Below are 24,958 nucleotides of genomic sequence, written 5' to 3' on the forward strand. Positions count from 1 at the left end.
AAAATGTTTTTAATGAAGACAGATTAAAAACACTCACAAGGTGTGGATGTGAATCCTCCTGATCATGTCCTGCAGGACCGCTGTAATCTGTTCCAGCTGCTGGGTACCACCTCACCTGGTACCTCCTTTCCTTCCGGTACCGTCACTTCCGCCGTGCTTCCAGGGGCTCCTCCAGGCTCCCGAGCCAGCCATCTCCATGCCCAACAGAGTATAGCGGTCCTGCAGGATGGGATCAGGAGGATTCACATCCACACCTAGTGTGACCAGATGAGTCTTTTTACATTTTAATCTTGTGAGTGTTTTTAATCTGTCTTCATTAAAAATGTTTTACTGGGATATTACACTTAGCTGGCGCTTCCTTCCCTCTTTGCTTTTTTCCTTTGGCCTACACAGAGCCAGCCACAGGTGGATAGCAGCCGCAGGTGGTCCTGTGAATTCCCTATTGTACCACCAACTACCATGGACTATTGACATTCTATAGATTCACCATTATCATCCTGAACATTGGTATTTTTTTTATATATACATAGTTACATAGTTAGTAAGGTTGAATAAAGACACCAGTCCATCCAGTTCAACCCAAGTGAGTGTGGGTGCGTGTCTACAATTATCCCTAACCCTGTACATCGCACACTCACATCAGTCCCTACCCTCAATTCAAGGTCCCCACTCATATACTAAGGCCAATTTTGGACAAAAGCCGATTAACCTACCAGCATGTGTATATAGAGTGCTGGCTTTATCATATACCCTAAATTCTGTGCGCCAGTAACTTCCCTTGTACATAAGTATTCACAGCCTTTGCTCAATACTTTGTTGAAGCACCTTTGGCACCAATTACAGCCTCAAGAAAAGTTTTTGTGTTATCATTCATATGCTCTGAAAAATGGCCAAGAAATCATAAATTCTGCCAGGGTATGTAAACGTATGAGCACAACTGTACACGTGATTTTTACGTTTTTGTATTTTTAATAAATTTGCAAAGATTTCAAACAGACTACTTTCATGTTGACATTATGGGGTATTGTTTGTAGAATTTTGAGGAAAATAATGAATTGAATCCATCTTGGAATAAGGCTGTAACATAACAAAATGTGGAAAAAGTGAAGTGCTGTGAATACTTTCCGGATGCACTGTAAATATTATGTTGTCTGCTATCCAGCCAGCAGGTGGTGTCTTAGCCTTAGGCTCCACGTGTTTTCCTCTGTTTCCTTTGCTCCTTGGATTCATCAAAACCTGTTGTTTATAGAGCTCTGTAGCTCAAGGTTAGATTTAGTCACAGTATGTGCATAAGTCAGAGCAGTTACTTATCCCTCATTCAAAGGTTTCAGTCAGACAAAATGGGGTTGATTTACGAAAAATGGAAAGTGCAATATCTGGTGCAGCTGTGCATGGTAGCCAATCAACTTCTAACTTGCTTAATTAAGCTTTGACAATAAAACCTGGAAGATGATTGGTTTCTATGCAAAGCTGCAACAGTTTTTGCATGATTAAATATGTGTCTGTAAGAATGGGACTTACAGTGTTTTTAGAAGGAAGGAAATTGTAGGATGGTATGGTATTTTTTTTTTTTTAGAAAAGGTGGCAACTCTCCCCTGCCTAAATGTGTAAAGTGGTTGTGGGTGATTTTCAGACCTCCTTTGAAAAAGCTGTACTGTTTGGAGGAGCTACCTTGTCCAGGTAGTTCTTGCATTTGCTAAAGCCATTAAGGCCCCTTTCACACTGGGGTGGTTTGCAGGCGTTATTGCGCTAAAAATACTGCATGCAAACCGCCCCTAAACAGCCTCCGCTGTTTGTTCAGTGTGAAAGCCCGAGGGCTTTCACACTGAAGCGGTGCGCTGGCAGGACGGTAAAAAAAGTCCTGCGAGCCGCATCTTTGGAGCGGTGAAGGAGCGGTCTTTTTTTTTAAATCAATGGGACAGCATGGCTATACCGCGGTAATACCGCGGCTATAGCCGCACTGAACGAGCGGGTTTAACCCTTTTTCGGCCGCCAGCGGGGGTTAAAACCGCACCGCTAGCGGCCTAATACAGCCGCAAAAGCGACGGTAAAACAGCGCTAAAAATAAAGGGGCCTAAGTATTTTATGCAATATATAATATACAGTGACTGCTGTCATGTCAAACTCAGATATTACAAAAGTATCAAAGTCTTGAGATTTAGCAAACCCACAACCTTGAGGAAGCTTGCTGTAGCACATGAAATGGTAGTTGGTACTGGCTTTGCTGAACCTTCTACATGAGTTTCTTATATCTGCACTAATAAATGTCAGATCAGGAAAGTACGTGCAGGATTTTGCTTTATTTATGTTCAGACAAAATAGAGGGCTAAATTACATTGTCTAATTTTGTAAGAGGCCATATGTTAGCTTTTATCGAGAGTCTAAGTTGCTTAATTGCAAACTGTTGCTTTAATAATTTGTTGATTAACATACTAATTAAAGAATATATTAAAAGTGAGATAGTTATGATGTTATTCATTCCATTATTGAAGCTAATAATAAAATCAGCATTGATGTATCAGAAAACCCTTTTAGTACTTTCTTATCTGAAATTGATTACAGACATGCAGCCTCTTCAACAGAAGGTTCAAATTTTTAACTTCCGGGGATCCAAAAGGAAAGAACCAGGCAATGTGTAGCCAAAAAAAGGGCAGTTTGCAAATTTGATCCAGGGTTCTATCATTCTAGGTAGAAGTGTCTTTTTGAGTGGAAGGTAGAAGTAAAAATAGAAGTGTGAGAACAGCAAACCATCTGACTTGCAAATGACTTTCCTTTGTTTACGGTCAGTAACCAGTTGATACACACCAGAATACACAATGGTGTCCTTTTATGAAACTGAGATCAGCGGCGATCCCGAGTCTCACCGCTGATCTCAGCGCTTTACCAGTTTATGAAACTGAGATAATCAGCGGAGAACATGTTCTCCGCTGATTATCTCAGCACTGTGAGAATTCACAGAAACGGCCAGTTTATGAAGGTGCGATCTCCACACCTCACTGGCGATCTGTGACAGAATTCTCACTTTCTGATTCACCATTTCAGAAGTGGAGAATCAGAGTGAGAAGCCTGAAACTGGCTGATATTCTGGAGAAAGAAAGAAGTCTTTTGACTTCTTTCTTTCACCAAACAGTCAGAGCACACCTTCCCCACCATTACACACCCCAAAACCAGCAGGATAGGAATTTATAGTGTGTGTGTATATATATATATATATATATATATATATATATATATATATATATATATATATATATATATATATATATATATATATATATATGTGTATGTGTGTGTGTGTGTGTATATGTATATATATATATATATATATATATATATATATATATACATACACATATATATATCTATATATATACATCTATATATATATATATATATATATATATATAGCTATATATAGATACATATATAGATATATAGATATATATATATATATATATATATCTATATATAGCTATATATATAGATATATATATATATATATATATTTTTTTTTTTTTAGATGTTCACGTCTCTGGCTGGGTTCACACTTGTGCGATGCGTGAACCAGCGTGATTCCTGTGCGGGTTTTCACATCGCACCTACATTGACATCTGCGCACCACTGCGGGTGTCAATGTAAAGTTAATGACACCCCCAGATCATTTCACAGATTGCAGTGCGAACTATGTAATGGTGCAGGAATCGGATCGCATGGGTGTTCACACCCATGCGATCCGATTCCAGTGCGGACCAAATAAAGGGTCCTGTACCATTTTGGTGCAAATGCAATATGATTTAGGGCCAGTTCCCACTGCTGCGGTGTCCGAGATCGGATGTGATTCGCACCGCAGTGCAAAATCACATCCGATCTCTGTGCGATGCGATTTCAGCCATACAGATAGTATTGCTAAATTTGCATTGCCCTTGGACCAAACTCTTACAGGACCCTTTTTTTGGTCCACAGCAGAATCGGATTGCATGGGTGTTCACACCCATGCGATTCGATTACTGTCTGAGTTTGCAGATCGCACTGCGATATGCGAACTGATTTGGGGGTGTTAACTTTTAGGCCCAGTTCACACTTGTGCGATGCCGGACATCGCACAGGCATCGCATGTTATTTGCAGCACACTGCCATTCACATTACATGCGATGTCTGTGCGGTGCGATATCAGCTGTACAGATAGTATGGCTGATATCGCACCGCATTCGGTGCAAACACGCACAGGACCCTTTTTTCTGTTCGGACCAGAATCGGATCGCATGTGTGTTCACACATATGTAATCCGATTCATGTCCGAACTGTCAGTTCGCAGTGCGATATGCAAGCTGATCTGGGGGTGTCCTTAACAATGTATTGACACTCCCCAGCGATTCGCATATGGCAGTGTGAACTGACATGCGAGTCGGTGCGATGCGGGAACCCGCAGTGGATTCGCAGTGTTCTCGCATCGCACCAGTTTATCAATTTTTATGTTTATCTATAATGAAATATATTTTATTTTAATTTATTAATAAATATTTATACTTGTATACTTTATTAAAATTATTTTTTTAATGATTATAAATGTATTTTGCATTTATATGAATGGTGTATAGCTGCATTACATATGTGCATTACATTCATTTACTATACACCATTCACATTTAAATAGGAACATGTATGATCTTTAAATATTGATAAAAACAATGTTTTTTTTATAATTAGGTTAATGTATATTGTGTAGGGGGAATTTATCTTTATTATTTTATTAATATGTTGGGGAATAATGTGTGCTGATTCGTGTTACACTTTGTATTTTATGGTTCCTCATACTGTAATCCCGCTATATCACACGAGATTACAGTGAGAGGAGCCATTCTCAGGAGTTCCCGGCGTTTGTAAATCGCTCCTCAACTCAACATGAGAAGCGATCTACACACTTTCATAAACAGGCACTCAGAGGAGAGCGATCTCCTCTGAGAATGCCTGAGAACTGAAAAGCGGTATTTTACCGCACTTTCATAAAAGGACACCAATGTCTTGTTTGATTTCTGCTTTAGGAATATCCGTCTCTTGGTCAGCTGATTGAGAAGCTTGTGGAGAATAATATTCTGCTTATTTTTGCTGTTACGGAAAAACAAGTTCCTCTGTATCAGGTAAGAACAAGACCCAGCCTTTGTTCCCTCTTCATTCTTACTAGAAAACTGGGTTAGTCATTACGGTAGGAAAAATAACTACAACATTTGTAGATTTTTTTTTACTATTATTGTAGCTGTATGTATAGTTTATCCTCAGCCAAAATAGTTTTGTTTATAGAATAGGGAAGAGTTAGAACCCCTGTCCATGTCCATGTCCATGTCTGCATCCCATTGCATTTCCCTCTGCTTACTATCTTGGTAAGAAAGTTGTCAATGAGACAAGAAGTGGGGGGCAATCTCCAAAGAAGACACACACACCAATAAAAAGCTAATGGAGATTCTAGTCTTCTATAACTCTACTAATGACAAATTGTTTTCTTGCCCTTGTGTTCCTGTTAAAGAAATTCATGCCGCGTACACACGATCAGAATTTCAGCCCGCAAACGACAGATGAGAGTTTTTCATCGAAAAATGCGACCGTGTGTATGCTCCATCGTTTTTTTGCTGGCCGAATTCCAGCCAGCAAAAGATTGAGAGCATGCTCTCAATTTTTCGGTCGGGAAAAGTTCCTATCCGAAAATGCGATCATCTGTGGCAATTCCGACGATTGCGATTTTTTTTTTTTACTAAAAAATATGTAGAAGAATACATATCGGTTTAAACTGAGGAAGGCCTCTTTCACACTAACGATCCGTATGTCCGTTTTTCATCCTTCCGTTTTCGGATGAAAAACGGACATACATGAATCTCTATGGAGCGTCGGATGTCAGCGGTGACATGTCCGCTGACATCCGACCCGCTCCGATCCGAAAAGTGTAACGGAGGAAAAACCTACTTTTCCATCCGTTTTCGGATCAGATCGGGTGACGACGGACACTACGGTCCGTCATCATCCGATCCCCCCATAGGGGAGAGCGGCGCTCTGACAGGTGCATCGCTGCACAGTGTGCAGCGATGCACCTGTCATCTTCCTGCTCAGCGGGGATCGGCGGAGTGATCCCCGCTGAGCAAGCGGATATTCACGGGGCAGATCATCACTGATCCGCCCCGTGAGAAAGAGCCCGAAGAGATTTTTTTGTTTTATACATTTTTGGGGGATTTTTATTTTAGCAAAAAGTAAAAAATATTGCATTTTCTTCAAAAATTGTTGGTCTTTTTTTGTTTATAGCGCAAAAAATAAAAATCCGCATAGGTGATCAAATACCACCAAAAGAAATCTCTATTTGTGGGAAAAAAGGACGTCAATTTTGCTTGGGTACAGCGTCGCACGACCGCACAATTGTCAGTTAAAGCGACACAGTGCGGTATTGCAAAAAATGCTCTGGTCATTAAGGGGGTAAAATCTTCCAGGGCTGAAGTGGTTAAAGTGTTACTAAACCCACAACAGTAACATCAGTTTGTATATGCAGTAAAGCATGCTTGTTATACTCACTGTGGAACCCAAGAGGTTAATCCTCTGCATTGTGTAAAAAGTTTGTTTTGATCCTGTCTACTCTGATCATCTCCTTCTTCCACTGACTCCAATGTATCTCCTTATATTTAGAGAGCCAGGGGACAGGCTGCACATGCTCAGTTTGGTGTGTATTGCTAGAGAGTTTTTTTTTTTTCTTGGGAGAGTGCATGTGACCAGCACGGGGCCAATCAGCCAGTTCAGTCAGAGGGTCAGGGGTCCTGCATTCTCATAGGACAGTCAGAGCAGAATGAAAGCTCCTCCTGCAAGCTTTAACCAGACACTAATAGAAGTCACATGACTACTGTGACTGCTGAGGAAAAAGGGTATTTAGCAGTTTATATTTACTAAAATAATTGTATTTCCATGTGCTGTGTACTGTGGGAGACCAGATTTAGTGAATGCAGGGTCCTTGGTTTAATAACACTTAATTTTGTTAAGGAAAAAAAAACAATCCTGGCTGGGTGATCAATGTACATTGCAGGGATTTTAACAAACTGTAGCATAGTCCTAACTTTTTCTGTTCTGCTGAAAAGCTTTGTTTCCCTGTGTCCTTTACAGACTGATTTCTGAATGGGAAAATCTGTTTCATTATAGTCACCTGGAACATTTCTATAGATGGAAGCTGCAGTGTCTGCATCCCTTTAAAAATAATTACCACTTAGGGAATATCTAACTGAAGTGAAATTTCTACTGCTGAGGATGCCTAAAATTATATTTGTTTTCTACTGCAGATGTCTGAGAAGTTCAGTAAGCCAATCACACAATAAGAAAATGACATGTTTGGGGGCTTTCTGCACAATGACCTCCAGGTTACTATATTACATTACATTTTGGGGACAGCTTTAAAAAATACAGAAGTTTCAGATTGAAATGGAAGGGTCATTTTTAATAACATTTAAATACAAAATGGCTTCTGTGTCAATTTTATATGCTCTAATATATTTTGAACCAAAGTGGAATTCCCCTTTAAATCCAAAAGCTTTCAGCTAGATTAGTGAAGGATTGCTGTCTCAAATTGAGATTTGCCATTACTTAATGATCCAGAGTCCCTATATCATTTACAACTGACTTGTCTCACACTTTTTTTTAAGAATAAAGCTGCCTGAGTCTAGGTCTACTTTAAGTGCTACAGTGGCAAAGTCAATGTAGATATTTTGAATCGTAATCTTTAAAACCCATTACTTATTTTAATATGCATCATGGCTCCTTTGAAATAAAGGAATCTTCTTTCTTGTTATGAAGAAAAAAGGAAAGACTTGGCTATCCATCTGATAACGTTCATTGAATGACTTAGGGAAGTGGAGCCGCAGAGCAGATGTGATCTGAGCATGAAATGTCGTGTTCAATTTATTTTTATGAATGTGAAACCATAATCAGAAAAATATGGTTAATGTTTGATATGTCATATACTTGGCATCAGATGCAGAAAATGTTCTCTTATTTTTGCATCTGGTCGGATTTTATTTTACCAGTGAAATATGTCTTGCTTAACATGATCTGGACAAAAGCTTTGTTTTGTATTTTTAAACAAAATAAATGACTAAAAAAAGCTAATTCTAAGCAACACGGGAAAACAGCCAGTTTGCTACTGTTATCCAGAAGACACTACAGCTGTGCTAAAGTCATAAAATGTATTTAATCTGAGGTCTTTGTAATCCATTATAGCCAGAGTCTAGAGCACTCCTTACAAGTGAGCTAGGTGGAATTGCTTCTTGAAGTTTGGACTATGTAAGCTTTACCAACTATGCCTTGAATGAATGAAAAATTTATAAAGCGCTGCAAATGCGAACTGAATCGCCTCAAGGCGCTAATGCGTTTGGTGTTGTCAGCTTCTAAAAGAGGAAGGTCTTGAGTTTTTTTCTGAAAGCCAGGTGGTTTTCTTCCATGCGGATGTGGGGCGGAAGTGCGTTCCATAGCCGAGGTCCTTGGACTGCGAATCTTCGTTCTCCCTTTGCTTTGTAGCGGTATTTGGGAATGAGAAAGAGGTTTTGGTTAGATGATCGAAGATTGCGATTGGGTGTGTAGTATTTTATTTTCTCTCGAAGGTATTGGGGCGCGTTTCCTTGTATGCATTTGTGGGTGAGGCAGAGGGTCTTGAATGTGATCCGATTCTTTACGGTTAGCCAATGTAGGCTCCTCGGGGATGGGGAGATTGACTCCCAGGGTTTTTTTCCTGTTAACAGTCTTGCCGCCGCATTTTGGATGAGTTGTAAGCAAGCAAGCTGATATTGGGTTAATCCTATGTAGAGCGAGTTAGCGTAATCGAGTCGGGAATTGATGATTGTTCCAACTACTGCTGCTTTGTCCTCTTCTGGGATGAAGGGGATAAGTCTACGTAACAGGCGGAGGAGATGGTGGGATCCGCTAACTACGGATCCTATTTGTGCATCCATTGTCATTTCTGAGTCAAAGATAACTCAGAGACTCTTGACTTTGGTGCTCGGAGAGACGGTCTGCCCTAAGATGGTGGGAGGTGTCCATGGAGTCTTGTTTTTGGCATTTTGGTTAGCGTGTAGGAGAAGAAGTTCTGTTTTTGAACCGTTGAGTTTGAGGGAGCTAATGGTCATCCAGTCATCTATCAGAGTGAGGCATTTCTCTAATTGTTGATGGTGGTCTTTTCGTCCGGTGATGCAAAGGTACAGTTGGGTGTCATCAGCGTATGAGTGGAAGCAGAGGTCCGATTTTCTGATGATTTTGAGGAGTGGGCGGATGTAGATGTTGAATAGGACTGGTGATAAGGGTGAACCCTGCGGGACTCCACAGGAGATTATGCGGGTTTCAGAGGTGAATTCTCCCAGTCTCACTGTCTGAGAGCGATTCTCTAAGAAGGATGCAAACCATTTTAGACCAGAATCTGTGACTCCTTCCACTTCTGTGAGGCGGGCGAGTAGAGTATTGTGGTCCACTGTATTAAATGCTGCACTGAGGTCTAATAGTACCAGGAGACATGATTCTCCGTCATCTGCTGCTTCCAGGGCATCGTCCCATATTTTGAGAAGTGCTGTTTCTGTGCCATGCCCTGGGCGAAAGCCTGATTGCAGAGGATCCAGGAGTTGGTGTGTGTCCAGGTGGTGCTGTAGCTGTTGTACTACCGCTTTCTCCATAATCTTGGAGATGGTGTTGAGGCTTGTTATTGGTCTGCGGTAGTTAGGGTCCTTAGGGTCGAGATTGGGTTTCTTTAGTAGGGGTTTGATGATACCTTGCTTGAGGGTGGTTGGCACAATCCCCTCTTTGAATGACTGATTTATGAGGTGTGTTATAGTAGGGGCCAGAATGTCGGAACACTCTTTCAGGAGTTTTGTGGGAATTATATCATTTGGAGATGTGCTGTCTCGAAGACTTCTCATAATGTTTCTAGTCGTGTCAGTGGAGATTGGTGTTAAAGAGAAATCTGGTGGTTTTGTGATGTTCATGTCGATATCCTCTTCTTGCTTTGGGTGAGTTGTTTTTTTCTGATGAATTGATTTCCGAATATTGTCAATTTTGTCGATGAATAAATTTGATAGCTCATTGCAGAATTCTTGAGTATCATTTGCTGGGTGCTCTAAGCAGGTAGGGTTCATTGATTGGGGGACTATTTTGAAAAGTTCCCGTGGTCGGTTTAAAGCAGTTGAGATGGTGCTCGAAAAATTTTCTTTTTTGGCTTTGAAGATTGCTTTGTGGTATTTCACAGTGAGTACTTTGTATTTTGTGTGGTTTTCCTTGGTAGGATTTCTTCTCCATGCCCTTTCAGCTCTTCTACATTCTTGTTTGAGTAGTGTTAGGGTGCCATTAAACCATCTGGAGTTTTTTTTGCGGATGAGTGTTCTGCGTTTTGGCGCCACGAAGTCTGCTGTTTGTAGTAGTGCCTTGTTTAGGAAGTTGAGTGTTTGTTCCGTTGAGAGGTTTAAGTTGTTGTTATATGTTTCTATTTTTGGAGGGTGGTGTTGGTGGTGACTTTAAACTTGATGGCTTGGTGGTCTGTCCATGGAAGCGGTGTGTTGTCGAATATGTTGATGTCCATATTCTGTTTGAAGATGAGGTCTAGCGTGTGTCCTGAACCATGCGTGGGAGCATTTATCAGCTGTTGAAGACCTAGTTCTTCCAGTTGGTTAATGCAGGCGGTCGCGATAGGGTCTTGGGTAGAGTTTGCCCAGAGGTTAAAGTCCCCAAGTATCAGAAAATTTTTGTTTTTCAGGGTGTGCATTGAAATAAATTCAGTGAGTGGTGTAAGGAGATTGGTCTTTGGTCCTGGTGGTCTGTACCATAGTAGTATGTGCATGGTGTCTTGGGGTGTTGTTTAAAGCCGCAGGGAGAGTGTTTCCATAAAAGGCATTGAGTTCTGTGAAGTTGGTTTGGTGAACACAAGGTGCGATTTTAAGATTACTGCTAGGCCTCCTCCTTTTTTTCCTATTGTGCTCAGTTAGGATGCTGTAGTTCTCAGGCACCAGTTCCGTTAGAATGGTGTTGCAGTCGGATGTTAGCCAGCTTTCTGTAATGAAGAGGCAATCTATGTTGTTTTCGGTGATGAAGTCATGGATTTCCAATCTGTGCTTGACTGAAGATCTGGTGTTGATCAGGGCGCATGCTAGTTGTTGTGGTCGGATTGGTGTCTCCCTGTATTTGATGGTTTGATTGTGGTTTGGTCCGTAATAATTTTTCTTTTTTTAGTCTTTTTTGAGTGGCGGTTGGTAAAGTTAAGGCGGTGTTTCTTAGCCTGTGGAGGGCGTCCGCAGTGTACTTGAAATTGCACATGATGGTAAAGACTGTTGCTGAAGGAGGATGCTGAGTTGCTGGGGGATGGAAGGATTGGATGGCTGCTTCTGCTGTTGGAGATATAGTTGCCGGCTGAATGATGGTGTGGTGTACTGGGGGTGATGGGGGGGCTACCTACCTCCCTCCTGTTGATCCAGAGGAAGGCAAAAAACCCCTAGCTGAGCTAGCCAATCGCTACAGCAGAGGAAAAAATTCCTTCCTGACCTCCCGAAGGGCGATCGACTCGAGGAGCCTGTATCAACTGCTAGGGTACCCAGTGGGCTTACCTGAGCAGGAAGATCCGGAGGCAAGGGGGAGGGGGCAATTGGTAGGGGGGTGCCGGCTTACTGATTAGCCTGGTGGTGCCTGCGTCCTGGAGGATCTATGGAGGACGCTAGTCAGGCCAGAGCCGTGGAATCCTGGTTCCCGGTGTTAACCTGTGTCCCTGCAGGGGGTGTTCAAGGTGAAATAGGGCACGGAGCCCCCTGGACGGGTGTGGGAGGGTTATGAGGTGCTGGCTAGCCAGAGCTATGCCGCAGCCGTGGTCTGTCCCCCGAGTCTAGTGACTTAGAGCAGTGGGGATGATTGGACGGTGGCTGCGGTGGTGCCCTGGGGAGAGGGGACGGGGACCGTGCAGAGGGGGTCCGAGGGATGGTGGGTCCTACCTGGAGGTAGGTCGGTGCAGACCTGGGAGGGTCGGGAGGGAGCGGGTCCTGATACTGACCTGCTGGGTGGCGATCTGGCTGAGCTCCGGAGAAGGGTGGAGATTGCGGCCTCTTGGGTGGACCAAGATGGCCGACGGGCTAGGCCCGAGCCGCGGGCTGTCCTGATGCTCGCCTCCCAGGTGGTTGTGGTCCCGTCTGCTGATTGGGCCCGGTAGGATGGAGTGCTCGGCTTCCGATGGAGGCTGGGGGGTGAGCGGCGGGCCGCGTTAGCGGAGCTGGCCGGAGCCGCAGTGTGTCCTGTGGGGCTGCTCTGGAGGCTGACAGCTGAGATCAGCGGATAGCGTTCTTGCCGTGACGGCATGGTGAGCGGTGAGAGTGGGGGTGGTGGAGCGACGGGAGGGTCCGGGGATCCCGTTCCGTTCCTGGGTGAGGGGGATCCCAGTGACTATAACAGCAGCCTTGTAACAAAGTAATATACTTCTACGTATAGAGTAGTACATTATTAGGAAATCGATGTCACACAGGGGATGTTGGGGGGAGAGGAGTCCTGCTGTCCAGGGCTTGGATGACACAAGACAGGAGAGTTACCAGTCTCAGGCACCGTGGTGGGTGGGGGAGGCTGGGGTGAGATTTTTTTTGACTCTGCATCAGTGGTTTCCAACCATCGGGCTGTGGCCCACTGTCGGGTTGTGACCTCCTTTCTCCCAGGCCTCTGGCACGCTATAGATCCCTTAACCTCCCACAGTGCCTCCAAGCTTCCATAGTGCCTCCCAACCTTCCTTAGAGGCTTATAGTGGCTCCAGGCTCCCTGACACCCCTCAGTCTTCACAGTGCCCCACAGCCCCCTCCAGAAACCTCAACTCCTACATGGCCATCAAGTCTGCTGTAGAGTCCCCTAATGCTGTGTACACACGGGCGGACTTTTCGACCGGACCAGTCCGACGGGACGAATCCGTCGGACAATCTGACCGTGTGTGGGCTTCACCGGACCTGCAGCGGACTTTTTCGGTCGAAAATCAGACGGACTTTAGATTTGGAACATGTTTCGAGTCCGGTCGAAAAATCAGCTCATCTGTACGCTAGTCCAACGGATGAAAATCGATGCTAGGGCATCTATTGGCTACTGGCTATCAAATTCCTAATTTTAGTCCGGTCGTACGTCACCATGTACGAATACGTCGGACTTTGGTGTGATCGTGTGTAGGCAAGTCCGTTCGTTCGAAAGTCCGTCGGAAGTCTGTCAAAAGTCTATCGAAAGTCCGTCAGAAAGACGGTCGGACCTTTGATGCCGAAAAGTCCGCCCGTGTGTACACGGCATTACTCATTCCACAACCCCCCCCAACAATGATACCCAGCCCCACCCAGAGCCTTCCAGGATTTCATTACATATTTGCATTCCCGTATTTTTATTGTGCAGATATAATTTTTATTTTTTTTATTGTTGGGGCATGGAAGGATTAGAAAGAATTTGCCAGGCCCTGGTCTCAAAACAGTTGAGAACCACTGCTCCACATTACCTTAACCATTTCTTTTGCTCTGCAAGAGTGGGCTGTCAGAATCAATGACAGCTCAGCACTGCCGCTTACACAGAGAGTTTAGTGGAAAGTTTAAATAAAAAGTTGCATCCCCTCACTGAGCCTTAGAAAGCCTCAAGTTGCGTTTATTAGACCCATCATCCCCATTTATTTATTTATTTATTTGTATAATACCTACCTGTGTGAATGAGGCCTTATATGTAAACTTAAAACTTGTAAAAAAAAAAGTGGTTTGTTTTTTAGTGTCACTTTAAGGGTTCATGCATAAGGTCAATTAGGATGTGCGCCCTTGGATGCAGACAGCTTGCACCCAGGCGTGCACATCTGTCCCTAACCCAGCTCTCTTTTCTTATACTTATTATGATTAAATTACAGCAGTTTATCCATGTGACAAAACTTCCCCCCATTCCGCTCAGATTTCTGTGGACTAAAATATGGTAATCTTAGGGAGTGTTATTTTGTCACCCTTCAACCCTTCATTGGACACTGTACATGTCTGTGTGGACATGTAAGGCTCCATTCATCTCAGCTCGGAGAAGGCGTGGGGGGGGGAAGGTGCACGTTGGCACCTTCACTTTGAATGTCAGAAGACCTTGTCTCAGCATTGCTGCTGACTCTCTGCTTAAAAGATGAGTACAGTTTATCCTTTCTATCCCCCCTCAACCCAAAGTATCCCAGCCCCCCTGCCCCATGGGTATTCTTTATTTTCTAATTCACGGCCTGCCGTAATGTTTACATCCTGAACTAAAGTAAAAAACTCTTGCCAGCCCCAGACCCATACTTGATGTGTATGTAAAGGATATTTTTTTTTTCGTTTTGGATAGTATGGGAAGGGATTCGACTCTCTGTCGGGATTTTTTGCCATTTTTGTGCATGTTGGAGTAATTTACCCCTCTATATGTTCTAGTGAACAATGTCATTGAGGCAGAAAGTGAAGGGAAGTCCCAAACCTGGGAGTTGTCACCCCCTCTAATGAGGACACTAATCCTGTGACAACTCCCCAAGAGAAGAATTTTTTTTGTTTGGGGTAAATTTCCTCTAACTTCCTGGTACATCTCTAGGACAAGAAATTAAGGAAAATCTACCCAGTGGGGACAAAGGCAGCGAAAAATAAACTGCTAGGGGTTTTATCCCTTAGCTACTGTATCTATTATAGCAGCCTTTCCCAACCTTTTCAAACCAGAGTAACCCTTGAAATAACTTTCTGGTCTCAGGGAATCCCTGCTATAATTTACTATACAGTGCATCCGGAAAGTATTCACAACGCTTCACCTTTTCCACATTTTGTTATGTTACACACTTAATCCAAAATGGATTAAATTCATTATTTTCCTCAAAATTCTACAAACAATACCCCATAATGACAATGTGAAAGAAATTTGTTTGAAATCTTTCAATGTATTAAAAATAAAAAACAAAAAAAATCACATGTGCATAAGTATTCACAGCCTTTGCCATGACACATTTAAAATTGAGCTCAGTTGCATCCTGTCTCCACGGATCATCCTTGAGATGTTTTTTCAACTTGATTGGAGTCCACCTGTAGTAAATTCAGTATTATTTGTAAAAAAAGAAAAAATTCAGTTGATTGGACATGATTTGGAAAGGCACACACCTATCTTTATAAGGTCTCACGGTTAACAGTGCATGTCAGAGCACAAACCAAGAGATGAAGTCCAAGGAATTGTCTGTAGGACTCCGGGACAGGATTGTATCGAGGCACAGATCTGGGGAAAGGTACAGAAAAGTTCTGCAGCATTGAAGGTCCCAATGAGCACAGTGGCCTCCATCATTCGTAAATGTAAGAAGTTTGGAACCACCAGGACTTTTCCTAGAGCGAGCCACCTAGCCAAACTGAGCGCTCGGGGAGAAGGACCTTAGTCACGGAGGTGACTAAGGCCCAATGGTCACTCTGACAGAGCTCCAGCATTTCTCTGTGGAGAGAGGAGAAACTTCCAGAAGAACAACAATCTCTACAGCACTCCACCAATCAGAACTGTATGGTAGAGTGGCCAGGCAGAAGCCACTCCTCAGTAAAAGACACATGACAGCCCCCCTGGAGTTTTGCCAAAAGGACAGCCCCCCTGGAGTTTGCCACCTGAAGGACTCTCAGACCATGAAAAACAAAGTTCTCTGGTCTGATGAAACAAAGATTGAACTCTTTGGCCTGAATGGCAAGCGTCATGTCTGGAGGAAACCAGGCACTGCTCATCACTTGGCCAAAACCATCCCAGTGAAGCATGGTGGTGGCAGCTTCATGCCGTGGGGATGTTTTTCTGCAGCAGGAACTGGGAAACTAGTCAGGATCAAGGGAAAGGTGAATGCAGCAACGTACAGTGACATCTTTGATGAAAACCTGCTCCAGAGTTCTCTGGACCTTAGACTGGGGTGAAGGTTTATCTACCAACAGGACAACGACCCTAAGCACACAGCTAAGATAACAAAGGAGTGGCTACGGGACAACTCTGTGAATGTCCTTGGGTGACCCAGCCAGAGCCCAGACTTGAACCCAATTGAACATCTCTGGAGAGATCTGAAAATGGCTGTGCACCGACGCTCCCCATCCATCCAAGAGGTCCTGCAAAAGAGAAAGAAAAAATAGGTGTGCCAAGCTTGTAGCATCATACTCAAAGGCTTGAGGCTGTAATTGGTGCCAAAGGTGCTTCAACAAAGTATTGAGCAAAGGCTGTGAATACTTATGTACATGTGATTTTTTTAATGTTTTTTTATTTTTAATAAATTTGCAAAGATTTCAAACAAACTTCTTTCATGTTGTCATTACAGAATATTGTTTGTAGAATTTTTAGGAAAATAATAAATTTATTCCATTTTGGAATAAGGCTGTAACATAACAAAATGTGAAAAAAGTGAAGCGCTGTGAATAATCTCCCGATACACTGTATCTACAAGGCCTGGTTCACACCTATGCATTTTTTTGTGCGTTTTCAGTTTTGCAGAAATACACTACAGTCCATTTAACATGGTTTCCTATGGGTCACGTTCACATCTGTGCATTTGATGGAAAGGGCCAGGGACTTTTTTTCTGGTTTTTGGTTTCATAGACTTCAATGGATCAAAAACGTGTATTGAAAAATGCAAAATGCACCTGGAATATGCAAACTGCAATCTGCATAGGTGTGAACTAGGCCTTATCTGAAAGGCAGAAACTGCTCATAGCTCAAGAAACCCCTAGCAGCTCCTGGATGAACCCTAGTTGAGAAATTCCGTACTAGAGACTACTATCTAATGCAAAAGTTTTGGTTTTACAAACTCTTCAACTGTATCCATTGACTCTAGTGTACAGGTAAGTATATATCTGAGATAGGTTGTGGGTTGCTTTTATTTTTTAATAAAGCTAAGGTGATATTAAGCTCAGGCTTAAAAAAATTCTACTCAAGTATGTTTTCTAAAAAGAAACTAAAGTCCTGCTGCCAAAAACTGCATGCAGGCAGGCTCTTTAGTGCAGGTGGCCGAAGGCCGGCACCTAGCAGAAGATGCAGGCGAGGGATGGGGATCATTGAAAGAAAGGTGAGTTTAGGTCCACTTTAACTCAAAAAGTCTCTTCTATTACACCTCCAAATTTCCAAATTCCTTTCTCTTATTTATTTATTTTTTTGTCGCTGTGATCTGACTTCCTGTTTGAGGGTGGCTACATTCGTTCTCAATGTTCTCACTCTATGTAGGAACGCAGCCACCCTCTCTTGTTTGTTCCCAAGATGGACTATGGGATTTGCAGTATGCCTAGAGCAGCACACATAGCCACAACTAATGTGCACTGCGTGTTCCAGATAAACAAAGGTGAAGAAGAAAAGGAGAGGTTCGGGATCTCATAGAGGACATTACAAGGAGGCAGAAAAACACAGAAGAAAATTATTTTATGAAAAAAAATCAGGGCTTTTAAGTAGTTGATGTGTATGGATTATCTTTGGAGAATATGGATATTGCTTAATGTCACTTTAACTGATAAGTATCCCTTTAGACTAATTAACTGGTATACAGAGTGAACCCACCCATGCGGAGCCCCGCTTAACTGTGATCTAACTTGCCTCATCTACTGTCACCACCGAGATTCCTGACTCAACGTGTTACTAAACCCAGGACCCTGCATTCACTATATCCGGTCTCCAGCAGGACACAGAACGTGGAAATGCAATAGTTTTAGTAAATATAAACTGCTAAATATCTATTCTCATCAGCAGTATATAGCAGTCTTAGGACTTCTATCAGTGTCTGGTTAAAGCTTGTATGAGGAGTTTTCGTTATCCTCTGACCCTTTGTCTGGACAGTGCTGATTGGCCCTGTGCTGATCACATGCACTCTCCCAAGAGAAAAAAAAAAATCTCTCTAGCGATACACACCAAACTGAGCATGTGCAGCTTGACTCTTAATGCTCTGTTCAATCATAAAATGGCCTGGAGTTAGTAAAATAAGGAGAGGATCAGAGAAGACAGGAACACACAGCCCTTTTACACAATGCAGAGGATTAACCGCTTAGGTTCCACAGTGAGTATAACAAGCATGCTTTACTGCAGATACAGACTGATTTTACTGTTGTGGGTTTAGCAACACTTCAAGTGAACCGGTTTGATCTTCTCTACTTACAATATTTGTAAAAATATTAAATTACAAATATACCTTTACAACATCGTTGATTTTTTTACAGCACGAACAAGTGGATGAAGAAATGTGATACTTCCCTATAAAAGCTCTGTTTTACGTCAGCTATCACAACACTGCCAGCCCAGGCACAGGGTACACATCTAAATATTAAGAAATATTTGTATTGCTAACAAATGGCTGCAGGCAGAGTTCCATGTAAAATAGTGATATTGTGCCTGCCATGTAATTTAAGGAATGTTGGCAGAAAGTCACAGTTGGGTAATTATCCTTCTGGCAGGAGATTCTCCAATAAAATGAGGGTAATATAGTTTAAAAGGGTGTATGTTTTCCTGTGAAACATGACATGTTGTAGCAGCATTTATTGATATGGGGCCTGCTCGCATCACTAGGTTCGAAAATACGGTACTTTTTTTAGGCAAAGACCACATGCAGCTTTTTTTTTTTTTGGGTACGTTTTCAGGTCCAAGAGACCTTTTGTACCTTAGAAAATGCTGTAATGGGTATTTCTTTGGTGTATCGCATATGTACTCAAAATGCACCTAAAATTAAAGGATAAGCTCACCTTTGGAAACATGTTGCATGTGCCACCCAATTTTAGGGTGGAATATGTAACATGTTCCCAATGCTGCAGCAGCCGCCCACCGTCCCCTTCTCCCTGTACCAGCAGTATGGGGAGAAGTTCCCCCTACTAAGTGTCTGTCTTTGAAAGCAGTGCAGCCGTGCGGGGCTCCACTCATACGGCCATGTCATTCATACACAGAGCTCTGTGTGTAAATGAACTACAAGTCCCGACAGCCTTAGTGGATGTAGGCTTGTAGTTCTTAAAGGGGTTGGAAACCTTTGTGTTTTTTCACCTTAATGCATCCTATGCACAATTGCAGCCACTGTGCCCATCAATTGTAGCCACTGGGCATCCTATCCACTCACCGGCTGCTTATGGGGGCGTGAGTCACATGCCGCCCCCCCCGGATGACAGAAAGAAAGTCCCCCCACCCGATTCCCGGCTCCCGCGGCTGCCCCCCGCACACATGCAGCCCACGGCGGCCGCCTTGCTGTAGCGGCGCTGCTGTGTATGGGCGTGCTTGGCAGAGGGTGGAGAGGCGTGAGCTCTGCTAAGCACGCCCATACACACGCCCCTCCACCCTCTGCCAAGCACGCCCATACACAGCAGCGCCGCTACAGCAAGGCGGCCGCCGTGGGGTGCATGTGTGCAGGGGTGGCCGCGGGAGCCGGGAATTGGGTGGGGGGACTTTCTTTCATGCGGGGAGCGGCTTTTTTTTCTGCCCCCCGCAAAGTGCCGCCCTAGGCCTAGGCCTTGTCGGCCTAGGCCAAAACACAGCCCTGCCTATATGGCCAAATGGACACCCTTCCAAATCATGGAATTCAGCTGTCTCCACTGAAGGATACTGTTAATGTCACAAGACTTTTTTTGTGTAGAACCCTTAAAGCAGGAAGCAGAGCCCAATGTAGCCAGCAAATATGGTGGTCCCCATGTACATGTAAAACTACAAACTATACAAAAAAAGGTACTGTATTTTAACCGCTTGCCGACCAGTCGCCGTCATTATACTGCGGCAGGTCGGCACGCTCCCGCGAGCCATTGAAGCTATACGTCAGCTCTTTTAAGCGGGATAGCTGGAGGCACTGCAGGGGTGCCGATGCTTGTGGCAACGGTCGCGTTGGCCGCCGGCCACGAGCGATCGTGGGCATGAGAGGCAGAACAGGGAAGTGTGTGTGTAAACACACAAATCCCTGTTCTGTTCTGTGAGGAGAGACAGAGCGTGAGTTCCTAACTCTCCTTTCAGCCCCACATCCAATCACTTTCCAAAGTTTGCCGCCTCAACCTCCGCAACATCTCTAAACTATGTCCCTTTCTAACCAACGAAACCACAAAGCTCCTGATTCACTCCCTGGTTATCTCTCGCCTTGACTACTGCAACTCACTCCTCATTGGCTTACCTTTAAACAGACTATCCCCCCTTCAGTCCATCATGAATGCGGCTGCCAGACTCATCCACCTTACAAACCGCTCAGTGTCTACTACCCCTCTCTGCCAATCCCTCCATTGGCTACCACTCGCCCAACAAATTAAATTTAAAATACTAACAATAAGTTACAAAGCCATCCACAACTCTGCCCCCAGCTACATCACTAACCTAGTCTCAAAATACCAACCTAATCGCCATCTCCGTTCCTCCCAAGACCTCCTGCTCTCTAGCTCCCTCATCACCTCCTCCCATATCCACCTCCAGGACTTCTCCCGAGCCTCGCCCATCCTCTGGAATTCCCTACCCCAATCTATCAGACTGTCTCCAAATGTATCCACTTTTAGGCGATCTCTAAAAACTTTCCTCTTCAGAGAAGCCTATCCTGCCTCCATCTAACAACTGCACTATTTTCTCCATTAGCTCATCCCCCACAGCTATTACCCTTTTGTATAACTTGACCCTCCCTCCTAGATTGTAAGCTCTAACGAGCAGGGCCCTCTGATTCCTCCTGTATTGAATTGTATTGTACTTGTATTGTCTGCCCTAATGTTGTAAAGCGCTGCATAAACTGTCGGCGCTATATAAATCCTGTATAATAATAATAATAGCTAGGAACTCAGGATCTGCCATCCCCTCTAGTCAGTCCCCTCCCCTTACAGTTAGAACACACACACAGGGAACACAGTTAATAGCTTGATCGCCCCCTAGTGTTAACCACTTCCCTGCCAGTGATATTTATACAGTAATCGATGCATTTTTATAGCACTGATCGCTGTATAATTGTCAATCGTCCCAAAAATGTGTCAGAAGTGTCTGATGTGTCCGCCATAATGCCGCAGTCACAATAAAAATCACAGATCGCCGCCATTACTAGTAAAGAAAAAAAATAAATAAAAATGCCATAAATCTTTCCCCTATCTTTCCCCTACCACTTCCCTGCCAGTGATATTTATACAGTAATCGATGCATTTTTATAGCACTGATCGCTGTATAATTGTCAATCGTCCAAAAAATGTGTCAGAAGTGTCTGATGTGTCCGCCATAATGCCGCAGTCACAATAAAAATCACAGATCGCCGCCATTACTAGTAAAGAAAAAAATAAATAAAAATGCCATAAATCTTTCCCCTATTTTGTAGACGCTATAACTTTTGCACAAACCAATCAATATACACTTATTGCCATTTTTATTACCAAAAATATGTAGAAGAATACATATCGGCCTAAACTGAGAAAAAAATTAGCTATTTCTTTTTATTATGGCAAAAAGTACAAAATAGTGTGTTTTTTTCAAAATTGTCGCCTTTTTTTTTTGTTTATAGCGCAAAAAATAAAAAATGCAGAGGTGATCAAATACCACCAAAAGAAAGCTCTATTTGTGGGGAAAAAAGGACGTCAATTTTGTTTGGGTACAGAGTCGCACGACCGCACAATTGTCAGTTAAAGCGACGCAGTGCCGTATCGCAAAAAATGCTCTGGTCATTGAGCAGCCAAATCTTTCGGGGCTGAAGTGGTTAACAGTAAAATACATTGATACATTTATATTCATCAAACTGATCTATTTCATGGATATCTAAAAATAACTGAAAATACTATATGTTCCCTTCAAACACGCGTGTATATAGCACACATTCATAGATGTGTTATAAAGGGCCTTACACAACTACAGATTTTTTACCGTAATCACCACCATGCTTTTATGAGGTGCACATCCTGTATTTCTAGTTCAGGCTTGGACAGATACAGCATGGAGGGGGGAAGAAGTGACCACACACAGCTAAGCTAAAGCAAAACTTCACTTGTTTCAGTTTGTTAGGCATTTGGTACATGGATTTGCTAACCTTTTTTTTTAAAAAAAAAAAGGGCAATAGCTTTTGTATTTCAATTGAACAATTTGAAAGAGTGTCCAGCCAGACTTATGATTGAGCAATCCCTGCCAGATATAATATAAAAGTGGATTGCGCTAACTGTCCACATAGTGTTACCAGTGACAAAATAATATAATAATAAAATAATGTGAACAGTATATTTTTGACACAATATTAATTGATACAGAAAAACACGCTACATAGGATAGATATCCTATTTTTGCTTATTTCAGCAGTGGTATCATACACAGAAGTTAGCGCAATCCACTTTTATATTTTATTGATACTCTACCGTTTTTGTGTAGGCTTACATGATTGCAGCAAACTAGTACATTTTTAGTTTTGCGCCGGTAGCACATCTGATCGGATTACAGTCCCTGCCAGATACTAACCACTTGGTGACCTCACTTTTCTCTGTTGCCGTTAAAGCAGTATTAAACCTAAAGGCAAACATTTATTATATTGCAGCTTACCAATTCTTCAATGTAATGGCTGCATTCGTTTTCTTTTTTAAGCTTTCTTTCGTTTATTTTAATCTGGTGATCCAGCCAGTAAGTCTATTGTTTTGTAACAGCTTTATTTCAAATGTAGCAGTTAGAGTGTTGCGATAAACAATTTACTACTGTTAGGGGTGCTTACAGTGATCAGATTCTATTTATTCATGTAAAATCTTTATTCCAAAAGAAAAAAAAAAACTGTTACTGTAACTGCTTGTGTAACTGCGGTGTGAGCTGTCGTTTGGCTTCAATTTGTTAATGTATCTAAATCTACTTGTACATCTAACACTCCCCTCCCCCCAGACTGACAATGCTGCTGACCAAAGGTGCCTCCTGTTCTCCTTCATCCAGAGACTCTAATACAGGAGGTGTGTTACTGGTCAGATCACCAGGTTAAAACAGGGGGGGAAACCTTAAGAAAGGAAGACTAAAGCAGCCACCACATCTAATGATTGGTAAGCTACAATATATTCCATTTTTGGTTTGGGGTTTAATACCGCTTTAAGTAATACGGCTTGGCCACCAGACTGTTCCTAGGCTGTGATCACTCACTCTTGACTGACAGTAGGCTACAAAGTGCTTTCCTTTCCTTCTTCCAATGTCAGTGCTCCTTTGCAGGGAAATACAGAAAGCTGATATCAAGACAGATTAAATTGTATATGTACAATATATACAACCCCTGGCAAAAATTATGGAATCACCAGTCCCTGAGGATGTTCCTTCAGTTGTTTATTGTTGTAGAAAAAAAGCAGATCGCAGACATGGCCAAAAACTAAAGGCATTTCAAATGGCAACTTTCTGGCTTTAAGAAACACTAAAAGAAATCAAGAAAAATAATTGTGGTGGCCAGTAACAGTTAGATTTATAGAACAAGCACAGGGAATAAATTATGGAATCACTCAATTCTGAGGAAAAAATTATGGAATCATCCTGTAAATTTTCATTACAAACACTAACACCTGCATCAGATTAAATCTGCTTGTTAGTATGTAGGTAAAAAGGAGTGATCACACCTTGGAGAGCTGTTGCAACAAGTGGACTGGCATGAAGCATGGCTTCAACACCAGAGATGTCAATTGAAAAAAAGGAGAGGATTATCAAACTCTGTAGCCTCCCTGGCGGTTTTCCCGAGTGTGGCTCGGGGTTAAAATTCAGGACCATTAGCGGTAACCCCGATCCACACTCGGGATTACATCGCAGGATCCTGGTGCCTCCTTACTTACCTTGTCCCCGGGATCCTGCGATGTCCCCCGCTGTGTCTGCGGGCTCTGTCCTCCTCCAAAGCCTCTCCGTGCCAGGCTCCGTTCCCTGCGAGCGGCGCGACGCACAGGGGCGGAGTCTGGCGGCAAATTCAAAAAAAGTGTAAAATCATAACACATACAGTGCTGTAATCTTACAGATTACAGTACTGTATGAAATGATTTCACATCCCTTTTGTCCCCAGTGCTTTGGCCCATGCCCTGCATGCAGTTTTATATTGCATATACTGTTCTTTCTGCCTGGAAACTGGAGATTGTCCATAGCAACCAAAAAGTGTCCCTTTACGTCAAAAATGGCTTTAGACCAGCTAGAAAACAGCGATAGTAAATTAGAACACTTGCAGAATTGAGCGATAGTGAATCGTGTGGAAATTAATTTTATTACTATTTATTTTTATTTTTTTATTTTTTTTTATTATATTATAATTTATGTTTTTGTGTTTCAAACTTTATCATACCCGGGATATCTACTAGACTCTTGTTTGGACAGATTTAAGTGTGTTATTGTTAAGAATTACAGACCTACAATATAAAACACCAAATTTCCATGCAAAATAATTGTACCGCTTTCAGCACCTAAAATCCGAAATAATCATACCGCCAGGGAGGTTAAAGAGGGTAAATCATCACGCAGTGTTGCACAAGATGTTGGTTGTTCACAGTCGGCTGTGTCTAAAACATGGACCAAATACAAACAACATGGGAAGGTGGTTAAAGGCAAGCATACTGGTAGACCAAGGAAGACATCAAAGCGTCAAGACAGAAAACTTAAAGCAATATGCCTTGAAAACAGAAAATGTACAACAAAACAAATGAGGAACAAATGGGAGGAAACTGGAGTCAACATCTGTGACCGAACTGTAAGAAACCGCCTAAAGGAAATGGTATTTACATACAGAAAAGCTAAAAGAAAGCCATCTCTAACACCTAAACACAAAAAAACAAGGTTACAATTGGCTAAGGAAAGGCAATCGTGGACTGTGGATGATTGGATGAAATACTATATACTATATTGTCAAAAGTATTGGGATGCCTGCCTTTACACGCACATGAACTTTAATTGTATCCCAGTCTTAGTCCGTAGGGTTCAATGTTGAGTTGGCCCACCCTTTGCAGCTATAACAGCTTCATCTCTTCTGGGAAGACTGTCCACAAGGTTTAGGAGTGTCTATGGCAGAGGTGCCCAACCCCTCTGATTGCAGGTTTCTCACCCTCTATCT

The 24,958-nt window shown here is 42.7% G+C and overlaps 1 protein-coding gene across 2 annotated transcripts in view; it reads left to right on the plus strand.

Annotated features, from left to right (window-relative positions):
• The window catches only part of ITGB6 (integrin subunit beta 6), a 222,128-nt gene that overhangs the window by 138,289 nt on the left and 58,881 nt on the right, over positions 1-24,958 (plus strand). For both annotated transcript variants that reach the window (XM_073634069.1, XM_073634070.1), the window contains one exon: positions 5,043-5,138. In XM_073634069.1, the coding sequence (XP_073490170.1) occupies positions 5,043-5,138 (96 nt within the window). The remainder of the gene's footprint in view (positions 1-5,042; positions 5,139-24,958) is intronic.

This window comes from Aquarana catesbeiana, linkage group LG06 (assembly GCF_042186555.1).
Source record: "Aquarana catesbeiana isolate 2022-GZ linkage group LG06, ASM4218655v1, whole genome shotgun sequence".
NCBI lineage: Eukaryota > Metazoa > Chordata > Amphibia > Anura > Ranidae > Aquarana > Aquarana catesbeiana.